This window comes from Schistocerca piceifrons, chromosome 6, assembly GCF_021461385.2.
Source record: "Schistocerca piceifrons isolate TAMUIC-IGC-003096 chromosome 6, iqSchPice1.1, whole genome shotgun sequence".
Classification (NCBI taxonomy): Eukaryota; Metazoa; Arthropoda; class Insecta; order Orthoptera; family Acrididae; genus Schistocerca; species Schistocerca piceifrons.
Genome location: NC_060143.1, coordinates 231,798,022 through 231,815,143, shown reverse-complemented (window position 1 = coordinate 231,815,143; position 17,122 = coordinate 231,798,022). Strand labels below are relative to the sequence as shown.

The window sequence follows — 17,122 nt, the reverse complement described above, 5'->3', positions numbered from 1 at the left end:
AAAGAAGTTATTTCACCAAGGACACTGGGGGACTGTTTGGATGAAACAGTTAGCGCATCGACACTGTACTTGGTAAGGTATGGACATCCAAATAGAACAGATGACGTCCCAGTGTCACGCATGTGCGGAAAATCAGTCCACTCTGCCACAAAAATTCTCTGTTTGGCCTAACTCGCAATCAACATGGCAACGTGTGCACACAGACTTTCTGGAACCTTTTTGGAACACTCATTGGCTAATTGTGGTTAACTCATATAGCAAGTTTCCTTTTGCTGTGCCAATGAACTCGACAACATCACGTAGCACAATTCAGGTGTCCTCTATTTTTTCCCTCATAGCGACAGACAATGGACCTCAGTTCATGTCAAATGAATTTGAAACATTCTGTGAACACAATGGCATACAGCATCTAACTAGTGAATCGTCCCATACATAATCAAACAGTGAAGTGGAACATTTTGTCAGAACATTCAAGCAGCAGATAACCAAACTTCACTCCGCACACACCAGAGATCAAGCATTGCAACTATTTCTCACCTCGTCTCCTCCTACCGAAGGAGCTGGACCTGCCGACACTGCAGAAGTTGATGCTATCTACATCTGGTTATTGGCCTCCTGAAGTGGATGTGTACCCTTCTGGTCATTTTCTGGGGGACATTTCAGCCATAGTGAATGCCGGCTGGCAGGGTACGACCGGAATCTTAACGTCCCCTGCAGCCACAGCTTCCGGTCCAGCAAAGTGCCCACACACTCCTGCCTTCCTCAATGTTGCCGCGCTTCCTACATGATGACGGTCCATCACTTTGAGGGTGGGGGAATGTTCCAGTGTAATGACAAGCGCCGACACAATAATCGAGAATGGAAGAGCAGAGAGGGCTGTGAGACGACGTCAGCAAATAGTACACTGACGAACCCGACACAAAGACAGGAATGGCCCCAATACGAAGAGAATGTAAGTGCTGTGCTGCCTAGGCACAGGCAGTGTGAAAGACGAGCCGTCATTCAAACACTACAGCTGTGACTTACGGACTGAATTGTTTTGCTTGCACTGAAATTGTATATACTGAAGGACATTGATTATTTGCATGTCCCCATTTGCTTGCAACACTCCTTTGTGAATACACAAAATTAAGTACTGTCAATTTAACTTCCTATAATAAACTTCATTAATATGCCATCTGCTTCACATCTGCTGTGCAGCAAGCTACATAAATTTAAGTATTAACTGTATTTTTCTTACTTATAACTTCTTTTCCCGTGTGTTTTTGCTTTTAGGAAGCTTTAATTTTCAAGTACTAGTAATAGTGTTCCATAGATTTCGTGTTTGTTCTGAATACAGTCCAGAGACAGGTAGTGCTCATTTTCATTGTTTCCAACAAGAAGTGTCTAGTAATCACAGTTTAGTCAGCTATCAGCTACCTTTAGTGAATTAGCAGTCTAGTTAAAAGTTGATTAACTCTCTGCAGTAAATTGTTGATTTATTAAGACAGATAGGATGTGTGACTACTGTGTACAGACGCAGGAGGAGCTGGCCACTGTTCGCGAACAGCTGAACGTGCTGATGACCGTGGTCAACCGTTTCCAGGCTGCTGCCTCTGAGTGTAGTGGCAGTGGGGAGTCTGGTGCGTCGCATGGTACACCCCAGGTGTTACATGCTTCATCCACAGTCCCTGCTGTTGAGACATCTTCATGGTTACGGGACGTGGTTGCGCCACCATCTCCCCAAAGGGAGTGGCGGGTTCAGCGGCGTTCACGCCGCACAAGGCGGAAGGTCAGTGTGGAGGCTGGCTGTGTGGCATCACCCGCTCTGCTTGTGAGTGGACGTATGGCCGCTCCTTCAGCAAGGTCCAGGCAGGCACATGGGGAGAGGGGTTTATTAGTGACTGGGAGCTCCAATGTTAGGCGGGTGATGGAGCCCCTTAGGGAAATAGCGGAAAGGTTGGGAAAGAAGGCCAGTGTTCACTCTGTCTGCTTACCGGGGAAGTCTCATCCGAGATGTGGAGGAGGCCCTGCCGGCAGCGACAGAGAGCACTGGGTGCACCCGACTGCAAATTGTTGCTCATGTCAGCACCAGTGACTCCTGCTGTCTGGGTTCAGAGGTCATCCTCAGTTCATACAGGCAGTTGGCGGAATTGGTGAAGGCGGAAAGCCTCGCTCGCTAACTATTTGTAGCATCGTTCCTAGAACCGATCGCAGTCCTCTGGTTTGGAGCCAAGTGGAAGGCTTAAACCAGAGGCTCAGACGATTCTGCGGAGATCTGGGATGCAAATTTCTCGACCTCCGCTGCCGGGTGGAGAAATGTAGGGTCCCCCTGAATAGGTCAGGCGTGCACTACACACCGAAAGCGGCTACAATGGTAGCGGAGTACGTGTGGAGTGCACATGTGGGTTTTTTAGATTAGAGAATTCCCTCCCTAGGCCCGACAAGATGCTTCCTGAGATGTGACAAGGTAGCAGTAGGCAAAATGCACAGAGAATAACAATATTAATGTGGTAATAGTAAACTGCAGGAGCGTCTACAGAAAGGTGCCAGAACTGCTCTCATTAATAAACGGTCACAATGCCAACATAGTACTAGGGACGGAAAGTTGGCTGAAACGAGATGTAAACAGTAATGAAATTCTAAACTCAGATTGGAATGTATACCGCAGAGACAGGCTGGACAGTGAAGGGGGAGGCGTGTTTATAGCGATAAAAAGTGCAATAGTATCGAAAGAAATTGATGGAGATTCGAAACATAAAATAATTTGGGTGAAGGTCACAGTTAAAGCAGGCTCAAACATGGTAATTGGATGTCTTTATAGGCCCTCTGGCTCAGCAGCTGTTGTGGCAGAGCAACTGAAGGAAAATTTGGAAAATATTTCAAGTAGATTTTGCCACCATGTTATAGCTCTGGGTGGAGATTTTAATTTACCAGATACAGACTGGGAGACTCAAACGTTTATAACTGGTGGCAAGGACAAAGAAACCAGTGAAATCTTTTTAAGTGCATTATCTGAAAACTACCTTCAGCAGTTAAACAGAGAACCGACTCATGGCGATAACAATTTAGACCTTCTGGTGACTAACAGATCTGTACTAGTTGAAACAGTTAAGGCAGAACAGGGAACCAGCGATCATAAAGCAGTTACTGCATCGATGGTTTCAGACGTAAACAGAAATATTAAAAAAGGTAGGAAGATTTTTTTGTTTAGCAAAAGTGACAAAAAGCAGATTTCAGAGTACTTCACAACTCAACACAAAAGTTTTACCTCAAGTACAGATAGTGTTGAGGATCAGTGGACAAAGTTCAAAAGCATCGCACAACATGCATTAGATGAGTATGTGCTAAGCAAGATCATAAGAGATAGAAAAGAGCCACCGTGGTACAACAACCGAGTTAGAAAACTGCTACGGAAGCAAAGGGAACTTCACAGCAAAAATAAACATAGCCAAAGCCTTGCAGACAAACAAAAATTACACGAAGCGAAATGTAGTGTGAGGAGGGCTATGCGAGAGGCTTTCAACGAATTCGAAAGTAAAATTCTATGTACTGACTTAGCAGAAAATCCTAAGAAATTATGGTCTTATGTCAAAGTGGTAGGTGGATCAAAACAAAATGTCCAGACACTCTATGACCATAATGGTACTGAAACAGAGAATGACAGACTAAAGGTCGAAATACTAAATGTCTTTTTCCAAAGCTGTTTTGCAGAGGAAGACTGCACTGTAGTTCCTTCTCTGGATTGTCGCACAGATGACAAAACGGTAGATACTAAAATAGATGACAGAGGGATAGAGAAACAATTAAAATCGCTCAAAGAGGAAAGGCCGCTGGACCTGATGGGATACCAGTTCAATTTTACACAGAGTACGCGAAGAAACTTGCCCCCCTTCTTGCACCAGTGTACCGTAGTTCTCTAGAAGAGTGCAGCATTCCAAAAGATTGGAAAAGGGCACAGGTCATCGCCGTTTTCAAGAAGGGGCGTCGAACAGATGTGCAGAACTATAGCCCTGTATCTCTAATGTCGATTAGTTGTAGAATTTTGGAACACGTATTATGTTTGAGTGTAATGACTTTTCTGGAGGCTAGAAATCTACTCTGTAGGAATCAGCATGGGTTTCGAAAAAGACGATTGTGTAAAACCCAGCTCGCGCTATTCATCCACGAGATTCAGAGGGCCATAGACATGAGTTTGCAGGTAGATGTCGTGTTGTTTCTTGACTTCTGCAAGGCGTTTCATACAGTTCCCCACAGTCACTTAATGAACAAAGTAAGAGCATATGGACTATCAGACAAATTGTGTAATTGGATTGAAGAGTTCCTAGATAACAGAATGCACCATGTCATTCTCAATGGAGAGAAGTCTTCTGAAGTAGGTGTACCGCAGGGAAGTGTTGTAGGACCATTGCTATTCACTATATATATATATATAAATGACCTTGCGGATAACATCGTTAAGTTCACTGAGGCTTTTTGTGGATGATGCTGTAGTATATCGAGAGGGTGTAACAATGGAAAATTGTACTGAAATGCAAGAGGATCTGCAACAAATTGACGCATGGTGCAGGGAATGGCAATTGAATCTCAATGTAGACGAGTGTAATGTGCTGCAAATACAAAGAAAGAAAGATCCTTTATCATTTAGCTACAATATAGCAGGTCAGCAACTGGAAGCAGTTAATTCCATAAATTATCTGGGAGTAGGCACTAGGAGTGATTTAAAATGGAATGACCATAAAAAATTAATCATCGGTAAAGCAGATGCCAGACTGAGATTCATTGGAAGAATCCTAAGCAAATGCAGTCCAAAAACAAAGGAAGTAGGTTACAGAACACTTTTTCGCCCACTGCTTGAATACTGCTCACAGGTGTGGGATCCGTAACCAGATAGGGTTGATAGAAGAGATAGAGAAGATCCAAGTGCGGTTCATTACAGGATCATTTAGTAATCGCGAAAGCGTTACAGAGATGATAGATAAACTCCAGTGGAAGACTCTGCAAGAGAGACGCTCAGTAGCTCGGTACAGGCTTTTGTTGAAGTTTCGAGAACATACCTTCACTGAGGAGTCAAGCAGTATATTGCTCCAAAAAATGTTCAAATGTGTGTGAAATCTTATGGGACTTAACTGCTAAGGACCAGCCGCACAGTCCATGACTGCAGCACCTTAGAGCACTCGGCTAATCCCGCACGGCTATGTTGCTCCCTCCTATGTATATCTCGCGAAGAGACCATGAGGACAAAATCAGAGAGATTAGAGCCCACACAGAGGCATACAGATAATCTTTCTTCCCACGAACAATATGAGACTGGAATAGAAGGGAGAACCGATAGAGGTACTCAAGGTACCCTCCGCCACACACTGTCAGGTGGCTTGCGTAGTATGGATGTAGATGTAGATTTGCTCGAATTGTTGTCTAGCAATCCGAGAAAACAGCTTCCTAGGCATCCTATATTAGAAGAGCAGACAGTACACAAAACTGTGTGCATCATGTGGTTTTTGTTGATTCACTGTCAGGCTATAAGTTTAAAGATTTCAGATTGGATCCATTAACATGGCTAGATTTTATTGCTTCATTTGTACCTTGTCTCTTTGAGTGTTCTCCATATATGAAAAAAATGTCAACTTAATTCATCTGGATGCAAAAGGTGAAGACCCAAAGTTAAAGCAATGGTAACAGGCTATTATTGGCATAACTGGCTACTATTGGCCTCGGTCATCACCTGAGAAACATTTCTCACACATGTTCTGAAACAGTATGAACTGATTACAGAGCTTTGGCATGATGAGCAACAAAGAACTTCATCAAACTTAACTCTGCAGCCACTTGGCGTTGACCAGCTACAATGTCGTCCTGTGCCAATTTGGCACGGAGCAGCAAGCAATCATCTCATCGGTCTTCTCCAAGCAGTTGTGAACTCTCAAGAGTACTTCCCGTACAAGTAGTTGCTCAATTGCCATCACAAGACTAAGCGCACCCTATTCCAGTCATCTCACCAAGAAAAATCCCTAGCAGCACTTGAAATTGAACCCAAGTCCTCTGCATGAAGAGTCAGACTATTCAGCTACAGAGATGGGAACTAGTGGAACCTAATTATGTCTAAAAGCTGAAATATTATTCTTGTACTTTTCCTCTAGTGTTGTAGGCTCAACACAATATTCACTTAAATCATATAGTCCAAAAAGGGGTTTAAAATCCACAAAATCTGAATACATTTAGGACTGAAGAATAATTATTTTACTACAATATAATTTCCGTTCTGAAATAAATGGTTGCATAAAGTTTCAGCATAAATTCTATAATGACTACGACATTACACAAGAAAACTGAGTGACAAAAGTGCTGGCCAGTGCTTACCTTCAGGAGAAATGTGAAATCGTCCACCACTGTCCTAGCTTTTGGGACTGATAGTTCCAGTTCCTTCCTTGGTGAGGAGAGGGGGATAGTTTGCAAAAGTTCAAAAAGGAAGCACATGTCAAACAGACCCCAGGATGAGAGGAATCCACCAGTTTTAAGGAAGTGGGGAGACAGAGAACTCATCCCGGGCACTGAATGAATTGATCTTTTTAATTTTTCCCAATCCATTACTCTTATAGAACCATAGTTCAAAAGCTAGGATAGTGTTTGTAATTATATATATGTCAGCAGCAGTGACATTTCTCCTGATGATAAACAATGGCCAGCAATTTTCTCTCTCAATTTTATGGTTTTCTTGAAAAATTGTTTACTTTAGGAATAGTTATGCAAGAAAATTTCTGTCATGACAGGTTTTCACTGATATCTTGTCTATAAACTATCCTGTAAAAGAATAGCATTTATTGTGAACTTCTGTGCACTCACTTCATCCATAAGACTTGCAACTTCAGCTTTGCACCTTATATCTGTATCCAGTAGGGTGGAAGTACAATGCACATTATTCCCTGAAAATGCTATGCCAACAATTGCTCCTGCCTTTGAACACTTCTTCTCATCATTTGTTACAAAATGGAACTGATTAAAAAATCCACCTCCAATTACAAATTGTTCTGGTTGCCTGTGAAAAGAAACAAATATTAATGTATGTGATAGAAGCAAGAACAAAAATTAAATTGCATTCTTTTAGCAAAAGGAAATAATGCACGGTCTCTATAAACAATTGTTGCAGATGGTGGTCTCAAATGATTTACATAATCCATAAACAAATACTTAATGGAGAGTAACATGCTATGTATGAAGTTTCATAAAAGCGAACTTTGTGTGTTCAACTCTAAAACATGTTTCGTAAGGTAGTATATTTGCACATGAGGTACCTCGTCTATATTTAGTTGCATTTTACTCTGTCTTGTTCTCTGTCTAAGTTGCATTCACATTTGAGTTAATGGTGACTAGTTTTGAACAAATCTGTTCAGTTTCAAACTATTACTAGAGTCATTCTCATGTGATTAATGAGCTAATTTCGTAGTGTAATATTTGTACATTTTGAGCCTCTCAACAGTTCACGCTGAACATTCTCTGCCTTAAAAATGAACAAATACTATTGGATCTAGTCACCATTAACAGAAATGTAAACATAACTAATTGTAAGACAGGAAACTAAAGAAATAATAAAATTAATTAAAGTTGCTGTTCCTCCTCCTGACAAAACAATGTCAGAGTTCCACAAACTGTATTGTATATGTGATATGGCATGGAAAGTTTTTGGTGGAGTATAAATAATTTGGAGTAAAGGTAACAACTCTCTGAATAGCTGAGTAGATCTTGCACAATTCCTTTTTCAGAGCCATAGAATGTTGTGTACTCATGCACCCATAGCCGTTGCATCTGCAGTGATGAGCAGTCCCTCACGAAATATACCAAAGATCTCACTGAAGCCTTCACAATCCATAATTATCCTCCCAATCCTGTACAAAATTAAATCTCCTGTCCATTATCTTTCCAGTCCCACCACCACCTCCCAAAGTCACACCATCTGGCCACAGACAAGCATTCCCCTCGTAACTCAGTGCCACCCAGGACTGGGGCAACTGAACTGCATTCTCCACCAGGGTTTCTACTAACTCTCATTGTGCCCTGAAATGAGAATTTCCTGCCTGCTATCCTGCCCACCCCTCCCATAGTGGTATTCCACCATCCACCGAACCTACACAATATACTCATTTGTACCTACACAACACCTGCTCCCTACCCCTTACCTCATGGCTCCCCTGTATTAGACCTAGATGTAAGACCTGTCCCATACATCCTCCCACCACCACCTACTCCAGTCCAGTCACAAACATCACCTATTCATCAAAGACAGGGATACTTGTGGAACCAGTCATGTGATCTACAAGCTAAACTGCAACCACTGCGCTTCATTCTATATGGGCATGACAATCAACAAGCTGTCTGTCTGCATGAATGGCCACCGACAAACTGCGCTTCATTCTATATGGGCATGACAATCAACAAGCTGTCTGTCTGCATGAATGGCCACCGACAAACTATGGCCAAGAAACAAAAGGTTCCACCCTGCTGCTGAGCACATTGCCAAACATGACATCCTCCATTTCAATAACTGCTTCACATCCTGTGCCATACGAATCCTTCCCACTTCCCGACAGCTTTTCTGAATTGCACAGGTGGGAACTTTCTCTGCAATACATCCTATATTCCTGTAACCCTCCTGGCCTCAACCTTCGTTAGTCATTGTATGCACCCATCCAGCGCCTTCCCTGTTCGCATTCTGGCACTACACAGCCTGCATTCCACCATCACACTCAGTCTTTTTACTTCTCTCATTTTCTGCTACACCCCCCCCCCCCCCCCCCCACATGCACCCTTGCCCTTCGCCTAACCTCCTGACTGCACATAGCTGCCCAAACCTGTCTCCAACATGTTGCTGCATGCTCCCAAAGCACTGCGCTGTCCGCCACCCTCTACCCTACTATCCCTCCCCCTCCCCACCCCAGCCTCCTCCATACCTGCACACAGTCACCACTCCCATCATGCACTGGTGCTGCTGCTCGCAATGTGGTGTCAGTTGCCTGAGACTGCAGTCGTGTGTGAGTGTGTGTGCGTGTGTGTGTGTGTCGTCCTGCCGCTGCTTGGTGAGTAGATTTTTTTTACCTATCTAGTTACATTACACTGTCAAAAATAGATCATATATAATATTAATAATAAATATTATAATAATAAAGCACATTTAGAATGATACAGATCAGCATAGCACATTTTAAGCCACGTTAAGTATTATCAGAAGTGAAAGAGATAAAGAAAGAAAAAACTGAAATGATAGTGACAGAAACTGTTAGGCATGAACAGAATATAAATAGAGAACTCTGCCAACAAGGGGTAGGGGAAAGGTGTGAAGGAGGGGGACTGAAGAAAGTGAGCTGCATGGAGTCTGGGAGAGATGACTGTTGTGACAGAATGTGGACCATCAGCAGTCTTTTGAAGTTTGGAAAGAATTTAATTTCTCTGATATTTTGAGGAAGATCCCTGATCAGGTTTATGATACAGAATATGATTTTGAGAACATGACAGTATTATGTGATGGTACAGACAGGATTTTACTTTGTTGAGAATGTATATTTCGCTGTGTTGACCAGATAGTATTCTAAGAGTTGACGACAAATATGTAGTAGTGCAGTGATGGGAGACAACGGTAAAGCAAGCATGGATTATGATAGTCTCTACACCTATTGGCACATAGCCACGATGATTTTTCATAGGCACGGGAGATACAGTTGAAAAAGTGTACATCAGAAATGTATCAATACTAGAGAAGGAAAGTTTCCACTCACCATATAGTGGAGATGCTGAGTCGCGATAGGCACAACAAGAAGATTCACACAATTACAGCTTTTGGCCATTAAGGTCTCTGCCAGCAGTAGCAGTAGAGTAGCAGTAGCAGTAGACACACACACACACACTCACACAAACACAACTTGCACACACGTCTGCAGTTTCAGAGAACTGAAACCACACTGCGAGCAGCAGCACCAGTGCATCATGCATCATGCACTGGTGCTGCTGCTCACAGTGTGGTTTCAGTTTCAGTTCTCTGAGACTGCAGATGTGTGTGCAAGTTGCTTTCGTGTGTGTGTGTGTGTGTGTGTGTGTGTGTGTGTGTGTGTGTGTGTGTGTCTACTGCTGACTAAGGCCTTAATGGCCGAAAGCTATAATTGTGTGAATCTTTTTGTTATGCCTATTGCGACTCAGCATCTTCACTATATGGTGAATGGAACTTTCCTTCTCTGGTATTGTTACATTCCATCCTGGATTTTCCATTGTTTCATCAGAAATGCACTATACACAAGCATTAATCACCTGTTCCAGCCTGTGTCCTTGCAGAATAGCATCACCATAATCAAGTATGCTCAAAAGAAATACTTTTTTATATCTATGTTGAGTGAAGTGACACTGATGCCTTCTTGCAGACTGAATTTGTATTTCAGTCCAGTCTAAGTGATGGCCCAGTATTATTTGCCTACTGACAACTCTGCACCTCAACCTTTTTGGAGAGTACTTAAATGTAAGTATAGTACAGTATCACAGTGGCATGAATTATTTACAAGCCTGGGTGTTTTGTTTGAATTGCTTCATATAAACTGCCTAGAACTTCCATATAGAAGTCCTTATCAGCTAAACCACTTGATAGGCAGAACTTTCACTACATTATATTACTGGACTTAAGAATGTTGCACATTATTCCAAACTTACAGCAAAATTAATTCAAAAGAATTTTTCAGTTTTTTCAGCAAGTTGTAAGTTATCAAGTGTGCAATAAATAATTTGAAGCAAAGGCAAAAAAGTAATACATCGTCTTACTGAATTTCTTCAGGTCAAAACAAAAGTAATGAATTGGTAAAAAGATGTATGATTAATGAATTGTTAACTTTTTCCAGGCATTCTGTTGTCAGCAGTACAGCTTTTATTAATTCACTTTCTCATGGATCGAATTGTCTAACAAGGACATTAGCAATAAAAAGACCCATAGGATCAGTTGGCTCATCAGCTGAAATCCAGATCTTTTATTTTTTACTTCATCTTTAGCGATTTTCATTACTTCATTGTAACATTCGCTCATGTGACATTTCCACAAATTTGACTCACTGTGCACAGATTCGTCTGTATACTTCTCCAAAAACAGTCCTAAGGGGACTTGTACATGAATAACTGTCAAAAAAATCGATTATATAATTTTTGTCTTAAAAAGTTCTCTGTAGTTTTCTGAACGAGAAAAAGTTTACTTCCAGGAAAATGGACCACAGGAAGAACCAAAATTAGAGGAATTTAAAAATGGTTGCACGAACTATATCACCACCATGGCACACAGTAAGCTCTGTTAAAAATAAAGTTTTGCTCTAATTTGTTTCATTTTTATGACATTTTAGTCCCTTAAGTTGGTTAACCTGTGAAAGCTTTACAGTTGCTTATCTTTTGTTTATGCAGAGAGTTTTAGTCACAGTTTGCTGTTGTTTTGGCGCGAATATTTTGTTTAAAGTGAAGTAATTGTGTGTATGAGTTTCTCATTGTGTGTTGTTGTTGTTGTTGTGGTCTTCAGTCCTGAGACTGGTTTGATGCAGCTCTCCATGCTACTCTATCCTGTGCAAGCTTCTTCATCTCCCAGTACCTACTGCAACCTACATCCTTCTGAATCTGCTTAGTGTATTGATCTCTTGGTCTCCCTCTACGATTTTTACCCTCCACGCTGCCCTCCAATGCTAAATTTGTGTTCCCTTGATGCCTCAAAACTTGTCCTACCAACCGATCCCTTCTTCTAGTCAAGTTGTACCACAAACTTCTCTTCTCCCCAATCCTATTCAATACCTCCTCATTAGTTATGTGATCTACCCACCTTATCTTCAGCATTCTTCTGTAGCATCACATTTCGAAAGCTTCTATTCTCTTCTTGTCCAAACTGGTTATCGTCCATGTTTCACTTCCATACATGGCTACACTCCATACAAATACTTTCAGAAACGACTTCCTGACACTTAAATCTATACTCGAGGTTAACAAATTTCTCTTCTTCAGAAACGATTTCCTTGCCATTGCCAGTCTACATTTTATATCCTCTCTACTTCGACCATCATCAGTTATTTTACTCCCTAAATAGCAAAACTCCTTTACTTCTTTAAGTGTCTCATTTCCTAATCTAATCCACTCAGCATCACCCGATTTAATTTGACTACATTCCATTATCATCGTTTTGCTTTTGTTGATGTTCATCTTATATCCTCCTTTCAAGACACTGTCCATTCCATTCAACTGCTCTTCCAAGTCCTTTGCTGTCTCTGACAGAATTACAATGTCATCGGCGAACCTCAAAGTTTTTACTTCTTCTCCATGAATTTTAATACCTACTCCGAATTTTTCTTTTGTTTCCTTTACTGCTTGCTCAATATACAGATTGAATAACATCGGGGAGAGGCTACAACCCTGTCTCACTCCTTCCCCAACCCCTGCTTCCCTTTCATGCCCATCGACTCTTATAACTGCCATCTGGTTTCTGTACAAACTGTAAATAGCCTTTCGCTCCCTGTATTTTACCCCTGCCACCTTCAGAATTTGAAAGAGAGTCTTCCAGTTAACGTTGTCAAAAGCTTTCTCTAAGTCTACAAATGCTAGAAATGTAGGTTTGCCCTTACTTAATCTTTCTTCTAAGATAAGTCGTAAGGTTAGTATTGCCTCACGTGTTCCAACATTTCTACGGAATCCAAACTGATCTTCCCCGAGGTCCGCTTCTACCAGTTTTTCCATTCGTCTGTAAAGAATTCGCGTTAGTACTTTGCAGCTGTGACTTATTAAACTGATAGTACGGTAATTTTCACATCTGTCAACACCTGCTTTCTTTGGGATTGGAATTATTATATTCTTCTTGAAGTCTGTGGGTATTTCACCTGTCTCATACATCTTGCTCACCAGATGGTAGAGTTCTGTCATGACTGGCTCTCCCAAGGCCATCAGTAGTTCTAATTGAATGTTGTCTACTCCCGGGGCCTTGTTTCGACTTAGGTCTTTCAGTGCTCTGTCAAACTCTTCACGCAGTATCTTATCTCCCATTTCGTCTTCATCTACATCCTCTTCCATTTCCATAATATTGTCCTGAAGCACATCGCCCTTGTATAAACCCTCTTTATACTCCTTCCACCTTTCTGCCTTCCCTTCTTGGCTTAGAACTGGTTTGCCATCTGAGCTCTTGATATTCATCAAGTGGTTCTCTTCTCTCCAAAGTTCTCTTTAATTTTCCTGTAGGCAGTATTTATCTCACCCCTAGCGAGATAAGCCTCTACATCCTTACATTTGTCCTCTAGCCATCCCTGCTTAGCTATTTTGCACTTCCTGTCGATCTCATTTTTGAGACGTTTGTATTCCTTTTTGCCTGCTTCATTTACTGCATTTTTATATTTTCTCCTTTCGTCAATTAAATTCAATATTTCTTCTGTTACCCAAGGATTTCTATTAGCCCTCGTCTTTTTACCTACTTGATCCTCTGCTGACTTCACTACTTCATCCCTCAAAGCTACCCATTCTTCTTCTACTGTATTTCTTTCCCCCATTCCTGTCAATTGTTCCCTTATGCTCTCCCTGAAACTCTCTACAACCTCTGGTTCTTTCAGTTTATCCAGGTCCCATCTCCTTAAATTCCCGCCTTTTTGCAGTTTCTTCAGTTTCAATCTGCAGTTCATAACCAATAGATTGTGGTCAGAATCCACATCTGCCCCTGGAAATGTCTTACAATTTAAAACCTGGTTCCTAAATCTCTGTCTTACCATTATGTAATCTATCTGATACATTTTAGTATCTCCAGGATTCTTCCAGGTATACAACCTCCTTTCATGATTCTTGAACCAAGTGTTAGCTATGATTAAGTTATGCTCTGTGCAAAATTCTACAAGGCGGCTTCCTCTTTCATTTCTTCCCCCCAATCCATATTCACCTACTATGTTTCCTTCTCTCCCTTTTTCCTACTGACGAATTCCAGTCACCCATGACTATTAAATTTTCGTCTCCCTTCACTACCCGAATAATTTCTTTTATCTCGTCATACATTTCATCAATTTCTTCATCATCTGCAGAGCTAGTTGGCATATAAACTTGTACTACTGTAGTAGGCATGGGCTTTGTGTCTATCTTGGCCACAATAATGCGTTCACTATGCTGTTTGTAGTAGCTAACCCGCACTCCTATTTTTTTATTCATTATTAAACCTACTCCTGCATTACCCCTATTTGGTGGTGGTGGTGGTTGTTGGTATGTTTAAGGGGGACTAAACAGCGAAGGTCATCAGTCCCCCATTCCAAAATCAGGCGAGCCCAAAATCGACGGAGCAGGTAAAAACCAAAGGGGGAGGAGACGTCCCCCCAGGCGCTAAAAGAACACAAATGCAGCAACAAACACTACAAACAAGAACAGGACTGAGGAACACCAGACAGAAAGAAACAGAAGAAAGGAAGATGGCCGGAGACTGGTTGACTGACCACAAGAACAAAAATGGGAAAGAGTCAACCATCTCACGGCACACCAGAACAGCAACAGACACAAGGACAAAAGACACAGAAAGGGAAAGGCGCAGGACCTCCCTAAATCGAACCATAAAACGGACTACCACGGATAAAATTTAAAACGTCATCAGCCATGGAGGCATCGTCAGATAAAACCAAAGCCAAAGTGCCTGGGAGATTAAAAGATTGCCGGAGTGTGCGCAGTCGAGGACACTCCAGCAAAATGGGGCCGACCGTCAGCCGGGACCCACACTGACACAGGGGGGGATCCTCCTGACGCAAGAGATGGCCGTGCGTCAGGTACGTGTGGCCGATGCGCAGCCGACACAGGACTACCGAGTCCCTGCGAGAAGCCCGCAGGGAGGAACGCCACACGGCGGTCGTCTCCTTGACAGCCCGCAGTTTATTCGGGGCTGTCATGCCACGCCACTCAGCAGCCCACATCCCAATCAGCTTACGGCGCAACACCATCTGCTGGTCGCGAGCCGTAAGGCCGATCTCCAAAGCCGGGGTGTCGATCGCCCCTTTGGCCAGCCTGTCTACACGTTCGTTCCCTGGGATGCCAACATGACCGGGCGTCCAAACCAGGACCACCGAACGACCAGAACGGGCAATGGCGGAAACAGTCTCCTGAATGGAGGACACCAGAGGAGAGGAGGGATAGCAGCGGTCGATGGCCTGAAGGCTGCTCAGGGAGTCACTGCAGATCACGACGGACCTACCTGAGCAGAGACGCATATGGTCAAGAGCGCGAAATATGGCCACCAGCTCTGCAGTAAAAATACTGCAGCCAGCCGGCAAGGAGCGCTGCTCAACATGAGCAGCATGAGCAAAAGAGTAGGCAGTGCGACCATCAACCAGGGAACCATCCGTGTAGACAGTCTCACAGTCCGAAAATGAGGCGAGGGGAGCAAGAAAACGGCGACGGAGGGCCACAGGCGGAACCGAGTCCTTGGGTCCCTGTGCCAAGTCCAGACGGACGGACGGCCGGGACAAACACCAGGGAGGCGTAGGTGTACGGACCCGGAAGGGAGGCAGAAGAGGGAATGACCCCAGTTCTGACAGCAGGGACTGGACACGGACAGCTATGGAAAGCCCAGACCTAGGGCGCCGTTCGGGCAGATGGAGGACCATAGCAGGGAAAAGCAGGCGACGATTGGGATGATTTGGCGAGCAATGAACGTGGACAGCATAGTCGACAAGCAGACGATGGCGGCGAACCCGCAGTGGGGGAACCCCAGCCTCCACCAGTAGACTATCCACGGGGCTGGTGCGAAAAGCGCCAGTGGCAAGCCTAACCCCACAATGGTGTATGGGGTCTAACAACTTTAACACTGAGGGGGACGCAGACCCATAGGCCAGGCTCCCATAATCAAGCCGGGACTGCACAAGGGCTCTGTACAACCGCAGCAGCGTGCAGCGATCTGCACCCCAAGACGTGTGGCTAAGGCAGCGGAGGGCGTTGAGGTGCCGCCAGCATTTTTGCTTCAGCTGAGTAACATGAGGAACCCATGTGAGCCGGGCATCAAACACGAGTCCCAAGAAGCGGCAAGTGTCCACCACTTCAAGCAGGTGGCCATCGAGGTAAAGTGCAGGATGAGGGTGGACCGTCCGACGCCTGCAGAAGTGCATTACTCGAGTCTTGGCAGCAGAGAACTGAAAGCCATGAGTCAGTGCCCATGATGCTGCCTTGCGAACGGCGACTTGCAGCCTGCGTTCGGCGACTCCCGTAGTCGTGGAGCTAAATGAGATGCAGAAGTCGTCGGCATACAAAGAAGGAGACACCGACGACCCCACTGCTGCTGCCAGACCATTAATGGCCACTAAAAATAAGGAGACGCTCAACACCGAGCCCTGCGGGACCCCATTTTCCTGTATAGAAGAGGAACTAGAGGTGGCACCGACTTGCACCCGGAAAGAGCGGCGCAATAAAAAGTTTTGAAGAAAAGCCGGGAGCCGACCACGAAGACCCCACCCATGCAACGTGGCGAGGATGTGATGCCTCCATGTGGTGTCATACGCCTTCCGCAGATCGAAAAATACAGCAACAAGATGCTGACGTCGGGCAAAAGCCGTACGGACAGCAGATTCCAGCCGCACCAAATTGTCCACTGCAGTCCGGCCCCGACGGAAGCCACCCTGGGATGGAGCGAGGAGACCGCGCGACTCAAGGACCCAACACAAACGCCGCCCCACCATACGTTCGAGCAATTTGCACAAAACGTTGGTGAGGGTAATGGGACGATAGCTGTCCACCGCCAGTGGGTCCGCACCGGGTTTCAAGATGGGGACAATAACGCCCTCCCGCCATTGCGACGGGAACACGCCTTCGCTCCAAATGCGATTAAATATCGCGAGAATGTGTCTCTGGCAGTCCCTGGAGAGATGCTTCAGCATCTGCGCGTGGATGCAGTCTGGGCCTGGTGCTGTATCAGGGCAATCGGCGAGGGCGGCGAGGAATTCCCTCTCGCTGAAAGGAGCATTGTATGTTTCAGAACGACGCGTGTGGAATGAGAACGGCGTCCGCTCGGCTCGCTCCTTGAGAGAGCGAAAGGCGGGGGGATAGGATGCAGTCGCAGAGCTCTGAGCAAAGTGCGCGGCTAGCCGTTCAGCAATGGCGGCAGCGTCCGTGCAGACAGCGCCGTCCAAGGAGAGCCCAGGGACACCCA

General features: G+C 44.2%; 1 protein-coding gene across 3 annotated transcripts in view; it reads right to left on the bottom strand.

Moving 5' to 3' along the window:
• The window catches only part of LOC124802971 (F-box only protein 22-like), a 219,274-nt gene that overhangs the window by 50,703 nt on the left and 151,449 nt on the right, over positions 1-17,122 (bottom strand). For all 3 annotated transcript variants that reach the window (XM_047264064.1, XM_047264062.1, XM_047264063.1), the window contains exon 8: positions 6,823-7,015. In XM_047264064.1, the coding sequence (XP_047120020.1) occupies positions 6,823-7,015 (193 nt within the window). The remainder of the gene's footprint in view (positions 1-6,822; positions 7,016-17,122) is intronic.